Here is a 16,237-nt window from a genome sequence, read left to right as displayed (position 1 = left end):
AGAGCTGTAGAGTGTGTTTTTGTTTTAAATAGCTGTGAGGTAGTCTGGGTGTGTGTATGATGTGAACGTGCATGTTTGTATCTGTTGACACGGAAAGTTGGCAGGACATTTAAGGTGGAACCTGTTTGACAGCTTCAGGTTGAATATTCATCCACCTGACCGGCGCGCCTCTACTCAGTGACGACCTGCAGAGCTGTCAGCATGGACTGATCACACATCTTTGTCTGCTGTCACCTAAAACACCTGCCTGATGGATCCTGAGGTCAGTTTTATTTCTTAACTTCATGTTTGTTTTTTTTTTGTGGTGTTTCACGCTGTGTGGTTCTGGGCTCTGACTGTGCAGGTTCTCGGTCACTGCAGGTTCTACATTGCTAACATGCAGGTAGTTTCTGTGAAACCAGCACCTGTGCACTGTGAACTACACACCTACGACTGAAACTGGTGCACTTTGGCTCACCTGCGAGGTGTTTAATACATGATGTTTTAAGTTGTAAACTAGCAGCTCCGTTCCCTCGGGTGTTATTTGGAGCACAATTAGTTTGTGATGAGATTTGACATGAGATTTTTATTACAACTGAACAACAGCTCTTTTTAAAAGCTTCTTTTTTTTTTTTTAAATTTCACTCAAAATAAATCATTTAACCCTTTAAAGCAGGGAGGTGAAGCTCATTTAGTTCAGGGGCCACATTCAGTTTGAACTCAAGTTTGAACTTAGACCAGTAAAATAACAGCTTAATAACCTGTAAATAAATAAAACTTCACCTATTTCCAAGGGTTTTAGTGCAATAATTACAACATATAATGAACTAAAACCAATTATGAACCTTCAATTTCTCGAGAAAAACAAGTGTAGTTTTAACAATATTTTACCTTATTTGATCATTTACACATTCATTACAGCTTCCAGGTCACAATACTTCAACAAGATCACCAAACCCACTATTTCACATCATGATCAGAGCAACGCTTTAAGATCTACAAGTTATTCTAGATGTACATACATGTACATTTCCACATGTAGCAGTAATCCCACCACCTGAACTGACTCACCTCATAATAAAACAACTATAAAGTGTGAAAGATAGAACAAAGTTATTCTTCTGCCTTGGAAATTGACAAATTAGGAAATATAGCTACTTTTATTAAATAACTGCACTTAACATCTTCAGTTAATGTGTGTTTTTCACTTTCACATTTTTACCAAATTCATCCTATGGACCCACTGGAGCCTCTGGTTGGCCGGATTTGGCCCCCAGGCCGTATGTTTCACAATGTTTAGGGACATTTAGGGTCCTCGGGAAATGTACTGCCAGTTTTGATACTATGTCTGAGTAAATAAAACAAAGGAGAGATGTCAGATTTCTCTCCTCAGAGGGTAACACCAGGTTAGCGATGATCCAACCATCCATTATCTATACCGCTGTGTCCAATGATGGGTGACGGGGAAGCTGGAGCCTAAGCCAGCATTGAGAGGCAGGTACAACCTACACAGGTCACCAGTCGTTAACAATGATTCCGTACATAAAAAAGTAATTGAAGTATTAATTTGAATTAAATTTAATAAAATTAAATTGAACTGAACATGTAGGACAGAACATGTAGGATGGAACATGTGGAACAGAACATGTAGGACAGAACATGTAGGATGGAACATGTGGAACAGAACATGCAGGGCGGAACATGTGGGGCAGAACATGTAGGATGGAACATGTGGAACAGAACATGTAGAACAGAACATGTAGGATGGAACATGTAGGACAGAACATGTGGAACAGAACATGTGGGACAGAACATGTAGGACTGAACATGTTGGACGGAACATGTAGGGCAGAACATGTAGGATGGAACATGTAGGGCAGAACATGTGGGACAGAACATGTAGGACAGAACTTGTAGAACTGAACATGTAGGACATAACATGTAGGACAGAACATGTGGAACTGAACATGTAGGACAGAACATGTAGGATGGAACATGTGGAACAGAACATGTAGGACAGAACATGTAGGATGGACCATGTAGGATGGAACATGTGGAACAGAACATGCAGGGCGGAACATGTGGGGCAGAACATGTAGGACGGAACATGTAGGACAGAACTTGTAGAACTGAACATGTAGGACAGAACATGTAGGATGGAACATGTGGAACAGAAAGTGTGGGACAGAACATGTAGGATGGAACATGTGGAACAGAACATGTAGGGCGGAACATGTGGGGCAGAACATGTAGGACGGAACATGTGGGACAAAACATGTAGGACGGAACACGTGGGACAGAACATGTAAGACAGAACATGTAGGACAGAAAGTGTGGGACAGAAAGTGTAGGACAGAACATGTAGGACAGAACATGTGGAACAGAACATGTAGGACAGAACATGTAGGATGGAACATGTGGAACAGAACATGTAGGATGGAACATGTGGAACAGAACATGCAGGGCGGAACATGTGGGGCAGAACATGTAGGACGGAACATGTGGAACAGAACATGTAGAACAGAACATGTAGGGCAGAACATGTGGGATGGAACATGTGGGACAGAACATGTAGGATGGAACATGTAGGACAGAACATGTGGAACAGAACATGTAGAACTGAACATGTAGGACAGAACATGTGGAACTGAACATGTAGGACAGAACATGTATAACTGAACATGTGGAACATAACATGTAGGACAGAACATGTAGGATGGAACATGTAGGATGGAACATGTGGAATAGAACATGCAGGGCGGAACATGTGGGGCAGAACATGTAGGATGGAACATGTAGGACAGAACTTGTAGAACTGAACATGTAGGAGAGAACATGTAGGACGGAACATGTGGAACAGAAAGTGTAGGACAGAACATGTAGGATGGAACATGTGGAACAGAACATGTAGGGCGGAACATGTGGGGCAGAACATGGAGGACGGAACATGTGGGACAAAACATGTAGGACGGAACACGTGGGACAGAACATTTAGGACAGAACATGTAGGACAGGAAGTGTAGGACAGAAAGTGTAGGACAGAACATGTAGGACAGAACATGTGGAACAGAACATGTAGGACAGAACATGTAGGATGGAACATGTGGAACAGAACATGTAGGACAGAACATGTAGGATGGAACATGTGGAACAGAACATGCAGGACGGAACATGTGGAACAGAACATGTAGAACAGAACATGTAGGATGGAATATGTAGGACAGAACATGTGGGACAGAACATGTAGGACTGAACATGTTGGACGGAACATGTAGGGCAGAACATGGAGGACGGAACATGTGGGACAAAACATGTAGGACGGAACACGTGGGACAGAACATTTAGGACAGAACATGTAGGACAGGAAGTGTAGGACAGAAAGTGTAGGACAGAACATGTAGGACAGAACATGTGGAACAGAACATGTAGGACAGAACATGTAGGATGGAACATGTGGAACAGAACATGTAGGACAGAACATGTAGGATGGAACATGTGGAACAGAACATGCAGGACGGAACATGTGGAACAGAACATGTAGAACAGAACATGTAGGATGGAATATGTAGGACAGAACATGGAGGACGGAACATGTGGGACAAAACATGTAGGACGGAACACGTGGGACAGAACACTTAGGACAGAACATGTAGGACAGGAAGTGTAGGACAGAAAGTGTAGGACAGAACATGTAGGACAGAACATGTGGAACAGAACATGTAGGACAGAACATGTAGGATGGAACATGTGGAACAGAACATGTAGGACAGAACATGTAGGATGGAACATGTGGAACAGAACATGCAGGACGGAACATGTGGAACAGAACATGTAGAACAGAACATGTAGGATGGAATATGTAGGACAGAACATGTGGGACAGAACATGTAGGACTGAACATGTTGGACGGAACATGTAGGGCAGAACATGGAGGACGGAACATGTGGGACAAAACATGTAGGACGGAACACGTGGGACAGAACATTTAGGACAGAACATGTAGGACAGGAAGTGTAGGACAGAAAGTGTAGGACAGAACATGTAGGACAGAACATGTGGAACAGAACATGTAGGACAGAACATGTAGGATGGAACATGTGGAACAGAACATGTAGGACAGAACATGTAGGATGGAACATGTGGAACAGAACATGCAGGACGGAACATGTGGAACAGAACATGTAGAACAGAACATGTAGGATGGAATATGTAGGACAGAACATGTGGGACAGAACATGTAGGACTGAACATGTTGGACGGAACATGTAGGGCAGAACATGTGGGACAGAACATGTGGGACAGAACATGTAGGATGGAACATGTAGGGCAGAACATGTGGGATGGAACATGTAGGACAGAACATGTGGAACAGAACATGTAGAACTGAACATGTAGGACAGAACATGTGGAACTGAACATGTAGGACAGAACATGTATAACTGAACATGTGGAACATAACATGTAGGACAGAACATGTAGGATGGAACATGTAGGATGGAACATGTGGAATAGAACATGCAGGGCGGAACATGTGGGGCAGAACATGTAGGACGGAACATGTAGGACAGAACTTGTAGAACTGAACATGTAGGACAGAACATGTAGGATGGAACATGTGGAACAGAAAGTGTAGGACAGAACATGTAGGATGGAACATGTGGAACAGAACATGTAGGGCGGAACATGTGGGGCAGAACATGGAGGACGGAACATGTGGGACAAAACATGTAGGACGGAACACGTGGGACAGAACATTTAGGACAGAACATGTAGGACAGGAAGTGTAGGACAGAAAGTGTAGGACAGAACATGTAGGACAGAACATTTGGAACAGATCATGTAGGACAGAACATGTAGGATGGAACATGTGGAACAGAACATGCAGGACGGAACATGTGGGAAAGAACATGTAGGACGGAACATGTGGGACAGAACATGTAGGACGGAACATGTAGGACAGAAAGTGTAGGACAGAACATGTAGGACAGAACATGTGGAACAGAACATGTAGGATGGAACATGTAGGACAGAACATATGGGACAGAACATGCAGGGCGGAACATGTGGGGTAGAACATGCAGGACGGAACATGTGGGACAGAACATGTAGGACAGAACATGTAGGACAGAAAGTGTAGGACAGAACATGTAGGACGGAGCACGTGGGACAGAACATGTAGGACAGAAAGTGTAGGACAGAAAGTGTAGGACAGAACATGTGGAACAGAACATGTAGGACAGAACATGTGGAACAGAACATGTAGGACAGAACATGTAGGACAGAACATGTAGGATGGAACATGTGGAACACAACATGTAGGACAGAACATGTAGGACAGGAAGCGTAGGACAGAACATGTAGGACGGAACATGTGGAACAGAACATGTAGAACAGAACATGTAGGATGGAACATGTAGGACAGAACATGTGGAACAGAACATATAGGACAGAACATGTAGGATGGAACATGTGGAACAGAACATGTAGGACAGAACATGTAGGACAGGAAGCGTAGGACGGAACATGTAGAACGGAACATGTAGAACAGAACATGTAGGATGGAACATGTAGGACAGAACATGTGGAACAGAACATGTAGGACAGAACATGTAGGATGGAACATGTGGAACAGAACATGTAGGACAGAACATGTAGGACAGGAAGTGTAGGACAGAACATGTAGAACGGAACATGTGGAACAGAACATGTAGGACAGAAAGTGTAGGACATTGTGTAATCTGAGTTCTGGTTAAGAGGGCCAGAGTTCAGTCTGTAACATCATCTCTTTCGTACCTCTCTGTGATGAATAAAACAGTTGCTATGATCACGGCTCTTCCAGGATGATCTACTTCAGCTGTTGGAGACTTCCAGATGTTCTGTTGCTGTTAAATATGATATATTTTACCTTCTCCTCAATCACAATCTCTTTGATTGTTTTTCTCTAGATTCAGTGAGAGATCCAACTATCACCATCAAGAATAATGGTATGAAGCATCAGCAGTTGTTCATTAGTTATTTAAATAGTTAAAAAGTACATTTATGTAAATTTTTAACTGAATTTTCTTTTTAAATTTGCCCTGTGGACGAATCCCTCTGTTGTCAATACTTGATTAAATATTTTGTGTTCAGCCACGTCATCGAAGGGGAAGGAGCCTCTCCGAGGCCTTGACCCTGGAGCAGTCTGAGGAAGGTGGCCTGGTCATTTCCAGTATCAGCAATGCCTCACGTGACCAGGGTCTGAAGGAAGGTATGAGCTCTGACCTCCTACTGAAACTGTCTGACTGCTTTAACTGGAAGATAACAATAATAAATAATGTCATAATATCAATGTCCCAGTTTTACATAAAATACATGTTTGACACAAGATTTCACAAGAAAACACCATCCATCCATCCATCCATCCATCCATCCATCCAATATTTATGCTGCTGATCCGGGGTAAGGAAGCCCAGATTCCACATGTCCATTAAGCACAAGCAGTTTGTTTGGACGAACTCCCATGCTCCCTCCAAGACCCTGAGGAGGGTGTAGAGCTGGTCCATTGTTCTACGACCGAGACGAAAACCACACTGCACCTTCTCAATCTGAGGTTTGACTATCCAACAAACCCTCCTCTCCAGGACTCCTTAAGACTGAGAAGTAATAATAATAATAATAATACATTTTATTTAAAAAGCACCTTTCAAAACACCCAAGGACACTGTACAAAAGAACATTAAAATGGTTAAAAACAATAAGTACAAAACAAAACGGAACAGAGAACAACATAAAGATGGTGAGTGTGTGACTAGATGTAGGTCTCCAGACTAACGTTTTTTATGAGGAGCACAGTGGCCCCTAACTTAAATTTTTAGGAGCGCAAACAGAAAATTTAGGGGTGCACACTGAAATTGCATTGCATAGCAAATATTCACATTTCCTCTAATTTTCATTGTATTAGTGATAAATACTTGAACAATAAATTTAGAAATTACAATGTTTACATTCACATTTTTTGTGCAGCAGTTGACATGAAAAAAAAAAACATCTTACAGGTCGCACTAATACAAAACAAGTAGAAATAGAACTAGAAAATTAAATCAAATCAAATGAGATTTGATATTCACTTTGTAGTCGAAGCAGAACGGCAACTTTGTCACCCCCCCCCCCATAGGGCACGGTATGACAGGTCCATGTAGTTCCTGGAAATAAACAGCTTCAGGGACTGACACTCCTCTCCAGCCACTGTTCCCACTCCTCAGTAAGAAAAGTAGCACTTAACTTTTTAAATATTTTTGTCCACACTCTTCATTAAAAGACATTACTGTGACGGTAAGCCAGCGCAGGAACCTCCAGCAGCAGCTTTGTACGTTTCATTTTCAACTTGGTCATGAAACAGAGGTGAACTTCTGCTTCTTTGTTGGTGTTCGTCTCCTTAGTTAGTTTGAGTCGGCAAACCAGCAGCTAATTTGTGCATTACTGTGAACTACTAGGCTGAAGAGGGGAGCAGAAGTTTGTTAGCGACAAAATAAGGTAATTTATAACTACTACAAGAAAAACACCGGCAAATGTATTAGTCGCCATTGTGCGAGTAGATGAAAAATTCACTCGCACTGTCTGACATTTTAGTTGCAAAATGCAACCATTTGGTGGAGCCCTGAGATTACATAGAACTGTCTGAACAAATGTGTTTTGAGTTGTGATTTGAAGAGTTGAAGAGAGTCTATGGTACGGATATAAGGGGGAAGAGAGTTCCAGAGATGGGGAGCAGAGCGGCTGAATGCTCAGCTCCCCATAGTGATGAGACAGGAAGGGGGGACAAGAAGCTGGAGAGAGGAGGAGGAACAAAGTGAAGGAACAGGAGTAGCAATGTGCAGGAGATCAGATATATATGGTGGGGCCACATTGTGGAGTGCTTTGAATGTAATGAGGGTAATTTTGAAGTTAATTCTTTGTTTTATGGGGAGCCAGTGAAGTTTTTGCAAGATGGAGGTGATGTGGTGAGTAGTAGGGATCTGTGTAATGATGCGTGCTGCAGAGTTTTGTAGAAGCTGCAATTTCTGGAGGGATTTGTTGGGGAGACCTAAAAGAAGTGAGTTCCAGTAGTCAATCCAGGAGGTAACAAAACTGTGGATGAGGACGGCAGTGGTGTGGGGGGTGAAAGATGGGCGGAGACGAGAAATGTTTCTCAAATAAGTATATGGAGACTGGGTGATACTGTTGATGTGGGAGTGAAAAGAAGGTGTGCTGTCGAAGACGACATCCAGACCCAACCCAGGACAGTTGAGTTGTTTATGGAAATGGGAAAACTGTTAGATTTGGACAGAGTGTGGGGCATGCCTACCAGGAGGACTTCTGTTTTCGAACTGTTGAGTTTGAGGAATTTGAATGAAAGCCAAGAATGAATTTCTTGTAGACAGGTGGTGAGGGAGGTTGGTGGAAGTGAAGAGGAGGGTTTGGTGGAGAGGTAGAGCTGGGTGTTGTCCGCGTAGCAATGAAAATTAATATTGTGTCTGCGAAAGATGTAACCAAGTGGAAGAATATAGATTATGAAAAGGAGGGGCCCCAGGACTGAGCCCTGGGGCACACCAGCAGAGACAGGGAAAGAGTTTGATTCATGAGATTTCAGTCGAATGAATTGTGTGCGGCCAGAAAGGTAAGAAGTGAACCAGGCGAGGGGGGCATGAGTGATGCTGATGGATGACAGTCTGTCAAAGAGAGTGCTGTGAGAAGTGATGTCAAATGCCTCTGTGAGGTCAAGGAGGAGGAGAATGGATAGTAAAGCAGAATCTGAATCTACGAGAAGGTCATTGGAGATTTGAGAAGTGCTGTTTCAGTACTGTGAAACGGACGTAAACTGGATTGAAACGGCTCATAAATATTGTTGATGATAAGATGGTTATGAAGTTGAGAAGAAACAGACTTTTCGAGGATTTTGGAAATGAAGGGTAAATTGGAAACTGGACGAAGGTTATTGAAATTAGTGAGGTTCAAGCCAGGTTTTTTCAAGATAGGTGTGACTGAAGCGGGTTTAAGTGCAAGAGGGATGGTTCCAGAGATTAGGGAAGAGTGAATGATGTTGGTGATAAGGGGAGCAAGTGAAGAAAGGCAGGTTTTAACAAGATCAGTAGGGACTGGATCGAGCTGACAAGTAGCGGGTTTGGATTTTAGGATAAATTCAGAGATGGCTTAGATAGGGAGGAGAATCAAACTGGAGAATGTGGTTATGGGGGATGAGTAGGGGGCAGTGAAGTCCACTCCAGAGACTGCAGCTCCCCACGAGGCCAGGTGTTGGTGAATGTCAGAGATTTTGGAGAAAAAGAAAGACATGAGTGTGTTACAGAAGTCAGTGGATTGCATGTGGTGGGGAAGAGAGTTAGATGGCTTTGTAATATTGGTGAGGAGAGAGAAGAGTTTTGGAGTTGTGTTGATTGGCCTGAATTACACCAGAGTAGTAAGCGTACACCAGTGTAGTTCAAACACACCCTCCGTTCCCCCATCATGAAGAGGGGGACTACTACCCCAGTGTGCCAGTCCAGTGGTACCAGATGTCCACATAATGCTACACTTCTCAGCATGTCAGCCAAGACAGAGCCTTAAGGAACTCAGGACAGATCTTGTCCACCCCCAGGGCCCTGCCACTGAGGAGCTTTTTAACCACCTCATCAACCTCAGCCCATCTGGGTTCCCAGATTCTGCTTCTTCATTGTAAGATATGTCAGTGGGATTGAGGAAGTCTTTAAAGTAATCCTCCCACTGACCCACAACATCCTGAGTCAAGATCAGCAGCCCCCCATCCCCACTGTTGATGGTGCACTGCTTCCCCCTCCTGAGGCAATGGACGATTGACCAGAATCTCCTCGAAATCATTCTCTATTGCCTCTCTGGACTCTTCCCAACCCAGAGTTTTTGCCATATCCATCAGCTGCCTCCAGAGTCCCACAGGCCAATAAGGCCAGATATGACTCTTTCTTTAGCTTGACGGCATCCCTCACTGCTGGTGTCCACAAATGAGTTTGGGGATTTCTGCCACGACAAGCACCGACAACCTTAAGGCCACAGCGCCAGTTGGCTGCCTCAACAATAGAGGCACAAAACACAGGCCACTCGGACTCAATGTCCCCCACCTCAATCTGGACATAGTTAAAGCTCTGCCAAAGGTGGGAATTGAAGCTCTTTCTGACAGGGGACTCTGCCAGATATTCCAAGTAGACCCTCACAACACATATGGGTCTGTCAGGCCTGACCGGCATCCTCCCACACCATCTGGAGATCAGGTGGTGATCAGGTGACAGCTCCATTCCTCTCTTCACCCTTGTGTCCAAGACATGCAGCTACAAGTCTGATGAAACGACTACAAAGTTACAAAGCTGATCCTTAAACTGCAGCCTAGAGTTTCCTGGTGCCAAGTGCACATGTGGACACTTATGCTTGAACATGGTGTTCATTATGGACAATCCTTGACGAGCACATTAGTCCAATAACAAAACACCACTTGGATTCAGATCAGGCAGATGCTTTTCTCTCCCTCTCTGTATCCACTTTGCCCTGCTACTTCTTTGTTATGTCATAGCTATCTGAGCCTCTTTATGCATTCCCTTCTGAATCCTAAACCATGGATCTGGTTGGCTGGTCTCTCAATGCAGTTGATTAAATCTTTACTACTCGCAGAACGGGCATAGGGGAGCCCGCTTGTCCTGGCGGAAAGTTCATAGCTGGATACATGATGGACTGGGGCAAGTGGAAGGTCATGTGTCTGTTGCTCGTTTTTGTTGAGGATGTGGAAGATATCTACAGGATTGGATTCATGATAACTGGGTTTCTGTTGATTGGAGCGAACGGTTTCCTGGTGGATCGCAAATTTTGAGTTTGGCGGCAACTGGCTAACTGCCAGACTTTTGTGATGGTGTGTGCCGCGATCTTAATACTCAGTCTATAGTGTTGCATGAGCTAAATTATCCAGTTTAGGATGCCATTCTTGCCCAAAATTGCAAGCAGGTTACGATTCCTGAGCTCGTCCGCACAGTAGGTAACAGCTTGGAGAAGCTGTCAACTTGGCTGGGTGGAAACTGACCCCAGATTCGGCTGTTTGGAGTCGTTAATGAGACCACTGAGAGACTTAAGGCAGACAAAACATGCTCTAGCCCAGGGGTGGCCACACTTGGCTTAAACTAATGAGTCATTGTGCAGATCCTTATAGGCTGTTGGATCCATTTAATGTGAGTCAGGTGTGCTGGAGCAGGGAAATTTGGAAAACCTGCAGGATTGTGGCTCTCGAGGACTGAAGTTGGCCACCCCTGCTCTAGCCTGACCCAAAACAATTGCTGTTATCTCAGTCTGGCTCCTCAGACTGGCCTTGAATGGCTGATTATCACGTTCCCTTGGAATGTTATGCAGACTGATGCTCTGCCCCCCCCCCATCTTCTTAGGCTTGTGGACCTTCCTGGATCAGCTCCCAATGTCACCCCATCCCATCATCAGGCAGCAGAGACTTGAGAAATGAACTGGGGGAAGTTCACAGACTCACTTACTTACGCATACGCACGCACACTCACGCACACACATGCACACACATGCACACGTACACTGGGCCTGGGCAGCTGCTGCCTCAGTCTCCCTGATACTGTTTATGTTTATATGTTGCTGATGTCTACTCTAGGATGGGTTGTACTGGAAAAAAAATTTGTTGCACCTGTTGCAATGACAATAAAGTTTCATTCATTCACACGACCATTGAAGTCTCCCAGCAGAATGAGGGAGTCCCCGGAAGGAGTGCTCTCTCATCCGAGAACACTCCTTCCAAGAACTCTAAAGAGGGTGGGTACTCTGAACTGCTGTTTGGTGCATAAGTACAAACAACAGTCAGGACCCATCCCCCCACCTGAAGGCATCCACCGGGATAAACCCCAACATAAAGGCACCAAGCTGGGTCCAATGAGTATGTCCACACCTGCTCTGCGCCGCTTACTGGGAGCAAGTCCAGAATGTAAGAGGGTTCAGTCCTTCTCGAGGACACCAGTTCCAGAGCCCAAGCCGTGCGTTGAGGTAAATCCAAATATATCTAGCCAGAAACGCTTAACGTCGCTCACCAGCTCAGGCTACTTCCCTGCTAAAAAGGTGATGTTCCCTATCCCTAAAGCCAGCTTCTGCAGCCGAGGATTGGACTGCAAGTGTCCCCACCTTTCGGCCGCCACCCAGGTCAAACTGCACCCGACCCCTAAAACCCCTGCCCAGTGGTGAGTCCACAGGAGGGGGTAATTTCACATTTCTCTAAAACTAAAAAAAATCTCTGTTAATCCAATACGTGTTCCATCCATCCATCTATCCATCCATCTATCCATTGATTGATTTTTCTGATCATGTGTTCATTTGATTATTGATAAAAAAAAAAACATTGCTTGTCAGTTCTCAAATGTTAAAAACTCTTCGCTGGTTTATATGATTAACTTGTGATTCCTGTACACACAAGCGCATGCACAGACACACACACACACACACACACACACACACACACACACACACACACACACACACACACACATACAAATTTTGAAAATAAATAAGTAGTTTGGTGTGTAAGGAACCTATGGGCATTTTATTTTTTTCTGTAATATTTTAAGTTAAATGAATATATTTGTATATCATTATAGATTCAGTCGGAGCCTGCCAAATGGTGTGTGTCTGTGTTTATGTTATTTAAATTGTGTCATTTGTCAATGTTTTATTTGTAGTAGATGTACAGTATGATGTGTTATGTTATGTATTTATGTTATGTGTATAGTGATGAGTAGTGTGAATGTGTATTGTATTGTCACCATGTAAATTGTGCAGACCCCAGGAAGAATAGCTGCTGCAAAAGCTAATGGGGATCTTGAACAAACAAACAAACAAACAAACAAACAAACCTGTGCACAATGCCAATAATCAATGCCCACTTTAGACTGTTGATTCTGAAGCTCCTCGCCTGGGATGTAATGCATGATTTGCACGCATGAGCTCATGGGAATGTTCTGGAAGATGCTGCTGTTTTATGTAAATACTTGATTTGTCTTTTTAGGGTATGAAATTTTGGGGGCAACAATCAACTTTGAACAACTATCAAAAGAGGAGGTATTATCAAGTCCTGACTCAGAGCAGCCTGAGCAAGAGCCTCGGCAATTTGGACGAGAGCGGCAGGAGTCCTGAAGAAGTAGGTGGAATACTGTTAACATTAACTGAATTAACAGATTAGTAAATTAATATTTTTTAATTGCATGATGCAGCAGTGGCTCACAGCTCACACTTTTATAAATATTCCAATGTCTATGAAAGGAAATTCCAATCACCTAGTTGTGACTTGTGTTTCTAGATGCTGAAGGAGTCCTACAGCAAACTCTACAATACCAAAATAAAGAGGTTTATGAAGGATGACCCGTCTGGAGCTGATGAGGAATGTGTGGACGGGAAGGTTACAACAGAACCCACTTCATCCACGGTCAGCCTAAAGCATGATGCAAAGTTGCCTCGACTTGGAGTTGATTTTGGACTTTTGAAATCCAGAAATCTGAGCACAGATGGTGATTGTGATTCACAGTCTGATGCCAGAGAGTTAACAGACAGCAACCTGAACCTTCCTCCTCTGGGTCTCAGTTCGAATGGGTTTACTCTACCTGGGGCTGAGGCGCCAAGATGAAAACTTGGTGAGAGAAGTATGGAGCTAAAAGTTTCAGACTTCAATCAGTCTGGAACATTCCCAGATAATCCAAATGGAAACGCTGCTTCTGGTATGAACCTGCCAAATACTGACTGTACTCCAGAAATGGGTTTGGACTTAAAAGGCTCTGATGTTAACACCCCTGAAATGGAGATGGACCTGAACAGGGAAAATATCACTGGTCCATCTTTTAATCCTGGTGTTCCAAAAGTGGACATTAAAGTAATAACTCCAGACTTCAACATGCCGAAATTCAAAGTGCCACGTCTGTCTCTGTCTGGACCTCCTATTGGTATCCCAGAATATGAGGTGAGGGCACCTGAAATAGAAACCCCAAAAATCACCTCAGGTAAACAATCTAGGAGGCAGAAAAAGCCAGATTTAAATGTTGACGATCTCTCCAGTTTTGTAGGAACGTCCACGTTTAAGCTGTCTGGAAAACTGCCTGAAAAACCAGGCTTTGATCTAAACGGGGCCTACACTGATATGACTTTGGGCAATGTCAAAGTGTCTCTTAAGAAACCAAAGACTGATCTTAAATCTCCAGCTTTATATGTGGATGATCCACCTGGTTCACTTACATGTATAAATGATGTTGAAACACATGAGCTAAGTCTGAAAACACCAAAGATAAAAAGTGGCACCTCATCTGATCTGAATCTAGCCAAACCCGACCTAAAAGGAAGACATTTTAAAATTAACACTCCATCAGCTAATGCTAAGGGGCAGTCTGGAAAATACAAGGCTCCAAAGTTTACAATGCCTAAATTTGATTTGCCAGATATTCAAGTTCCAGATTTGAATGGTGACTTGGAGCAACCACATGCTGACTTACCAGGAGTTAAATGCCCTGAAAATGAATTAAAAACTCCTGACATGGATGTAGCAGCTCCAAAATTCAAAGGAGGCAATAACTTCCCCAGATCCCCAGATCTGATTGGAAATGCATCAGGAAAAGTGGATTTGCCTGGTTTCAGAGTCCCAGATTTGGGACTATCTAGTCCAAAGCTGAATGGGTTTGACAGTGATCTTAAAACCCCAGACTTTGATCTTTCAAAACCTGAATTTAAAGGAGCCATTGGTTCAGCTGATTTTGATATGCCTGACATAAGTCTTCAAAAGTCCAAACTAGATCTCTCTGGAGCCAATACTAGTTTTGATATGCCCTCAAGTAAATTCAGAATGTCTAAATTTAATCTTCCAAAGGCATTTCCAAAAGGACTAGATTTGGACACAAACACAGATCTAACATCACCAGATCTAAGTCTCAACATGCCAAAAATTAAGGGTGGGATTGATGCTCGAAATTTTGCGTCATCAGACATTGATCTCAAGGCTCCAGATCTGGAAATGAACACTCCAAATCTCAACATTGGCTCAGCCACATCGAAATTACAGATGCCAAAATTTAGCCTCCCAAATATTAAGGGACCTGAAATTGATGGCAGCCTAGATGGCCCAGATATAGATGTAAATGCACCTGATGTCAACTTCAAGGGTCCTAAGACTGATGTAGATCTTTCTGGTCCATCTGGGAAATTTAAAAAGCCAAACTTGAACCTGCCTGACATGAAGTTTTCTGGCCCAAAGTTAGACGGCCCAAACCTGGACCTAGGAACACCTGACCTAGATTTATCTGGTCCCAATCACAGTGGTGGGATAAGCGCACCAAGCATAAATATGCCCAAGTTTGACCTTAAAACTCCCAAACTGGACCTCAATGCCCCAGATGTTGGCTTAGACATGCCATCAGGCAAAGTGAAAATGCCAGAACTTCATGCTCCAGACTGGGATCTTAAAGCTCCCTCAGGTAAATTAAAGATGCCTAAAAGGTGGAGGCTGAAGGTGGTTGTAGTTTCTTGATACCAGAGGTTGCCAGTACAGAAGTAGAAGTAGATTTTTCTTCCTGGAGGTGGATGCTTTGCAGGTGGGTGTCAGAGACTGCAGGTGGAGCTGTGTCATTTTAGTTTGAAAGACATTTAAAATTCTGAGTGTCAAAGCAGAAGGTGGAGGACTCCATCAGCCAGGCTGCAGGTACAGAGGAACATAAAAATACCTCAAGTTAATGGAGCTAGATGGAAGATGAGATGGAGCTGAAGAGAGGGTGTTACCATGGAGACAATTCAGGTGGAGGTTTAATGTGTAGTTCTGTTTGTAACAGTGTAAGTTGGAAGATGGGCTGGATGGAGGTGTGGGGGTTAGCACTGTGGCCTCCCAGCAAGAAGGTTCCTGGATTGAAGCTCGGCTGGAGCCTTTCTGTGTGGAGTCTGCATGTTCTCCTTGTTCATGTGCGGCTTCTCTACAGGTACTCTGGCTTCTGAGTGAGCGTGGGTGCTTGTTTGTCTCTGTGTTGGTCCTGCGATGGACTGCTGACTTGTCCAAGGTGGACCTTGTCTCTTGTCTGGTAGCTGCTGGGATAAGCTCCAACCCCTCCCACCATGACCCTGCAGTGGAATAAGTAAATATAGACAATGGATCAATCAAATTTTCTGAAGCTGGATGGTAGAGGCTGCAGGTGGAGGATGAAGGTGAGTTTTACCTGGATGTTGATGCCAGAAGGTGGAGGCCGAAGTTATTTCTGGAGAT

General features: G+C 43.8%; 1 protein-coding gene across 3 annotated transcripts; it reads left to right on the top strand.

The window, feature by feature from the left end:
• The first annotated feature begins 181 nt into the window (after positions 1-181).
• Positions 182-15,673, top strand: LOC121638581 (neuroblast differentiation-associated protein AHNAK-like). 3 transcript variants are annotated; one of them, XM_041983438.1, is made up of 5 exons: positions 182-262; positions 5,925-5,963; positions 6,109-6,226; positions 13,016-13,147; positions 13,307-15,673. In XM_041983438.1, exon 5 carries the CDS (start codon positions 13,649-13,651, stop codon positions 15,512-15,514), a length of 1,866 nt encoding a protein of 621 aa, XP_041839372.1. In that variant the 5' UTR covers positions 182-262; positions 5,925-5,963; positions 6,109-6,226; positions 13,016-13,147; positions 13,307-13,648; the 3' UTR covers positions 15,515-15,673. The 3 variants fall into 3 exon arrangements, with proteins under 3 accessions (XP_041839372.1, XP_041839373.1, XP_041839374.1); XM_041983439.1 differs by lacking the exons at positions 182-262; positions 5,925-5,963; positions 6,109-6,226 and adding an exon at positions 12,101-12,194; XM_041983440.1 differs by lacking the exons at positions 182-262; positions 5,925-5,963; positions 6,109-6,226 and adding an exon at positions 12,101-12,194 and having other exon boundaries at positions 13,307-13,649.
• The last annotated feature ends 564 nt before the right edge of the window (positions 15,674-16,237 follow it).

This window comes from Melanotaenia boesemani, chromosome 4 (genome assembly GCF_017639745.1).
Source record: "Melanotaenia boesemani isolate fMelBoe1 chromosome 4, fMelBoe1.pri, whole genome shotgun sequence".
NCBI lineage: Eukaryota > Metazoa > Chordata > Actinopteri > Atheriniformes > Melanotaeniidae > Melanotaenia > Melanotaenia boesemani.
This window is presented reverse-complemented; position numbering and strand designations above follow the sequence as displayed.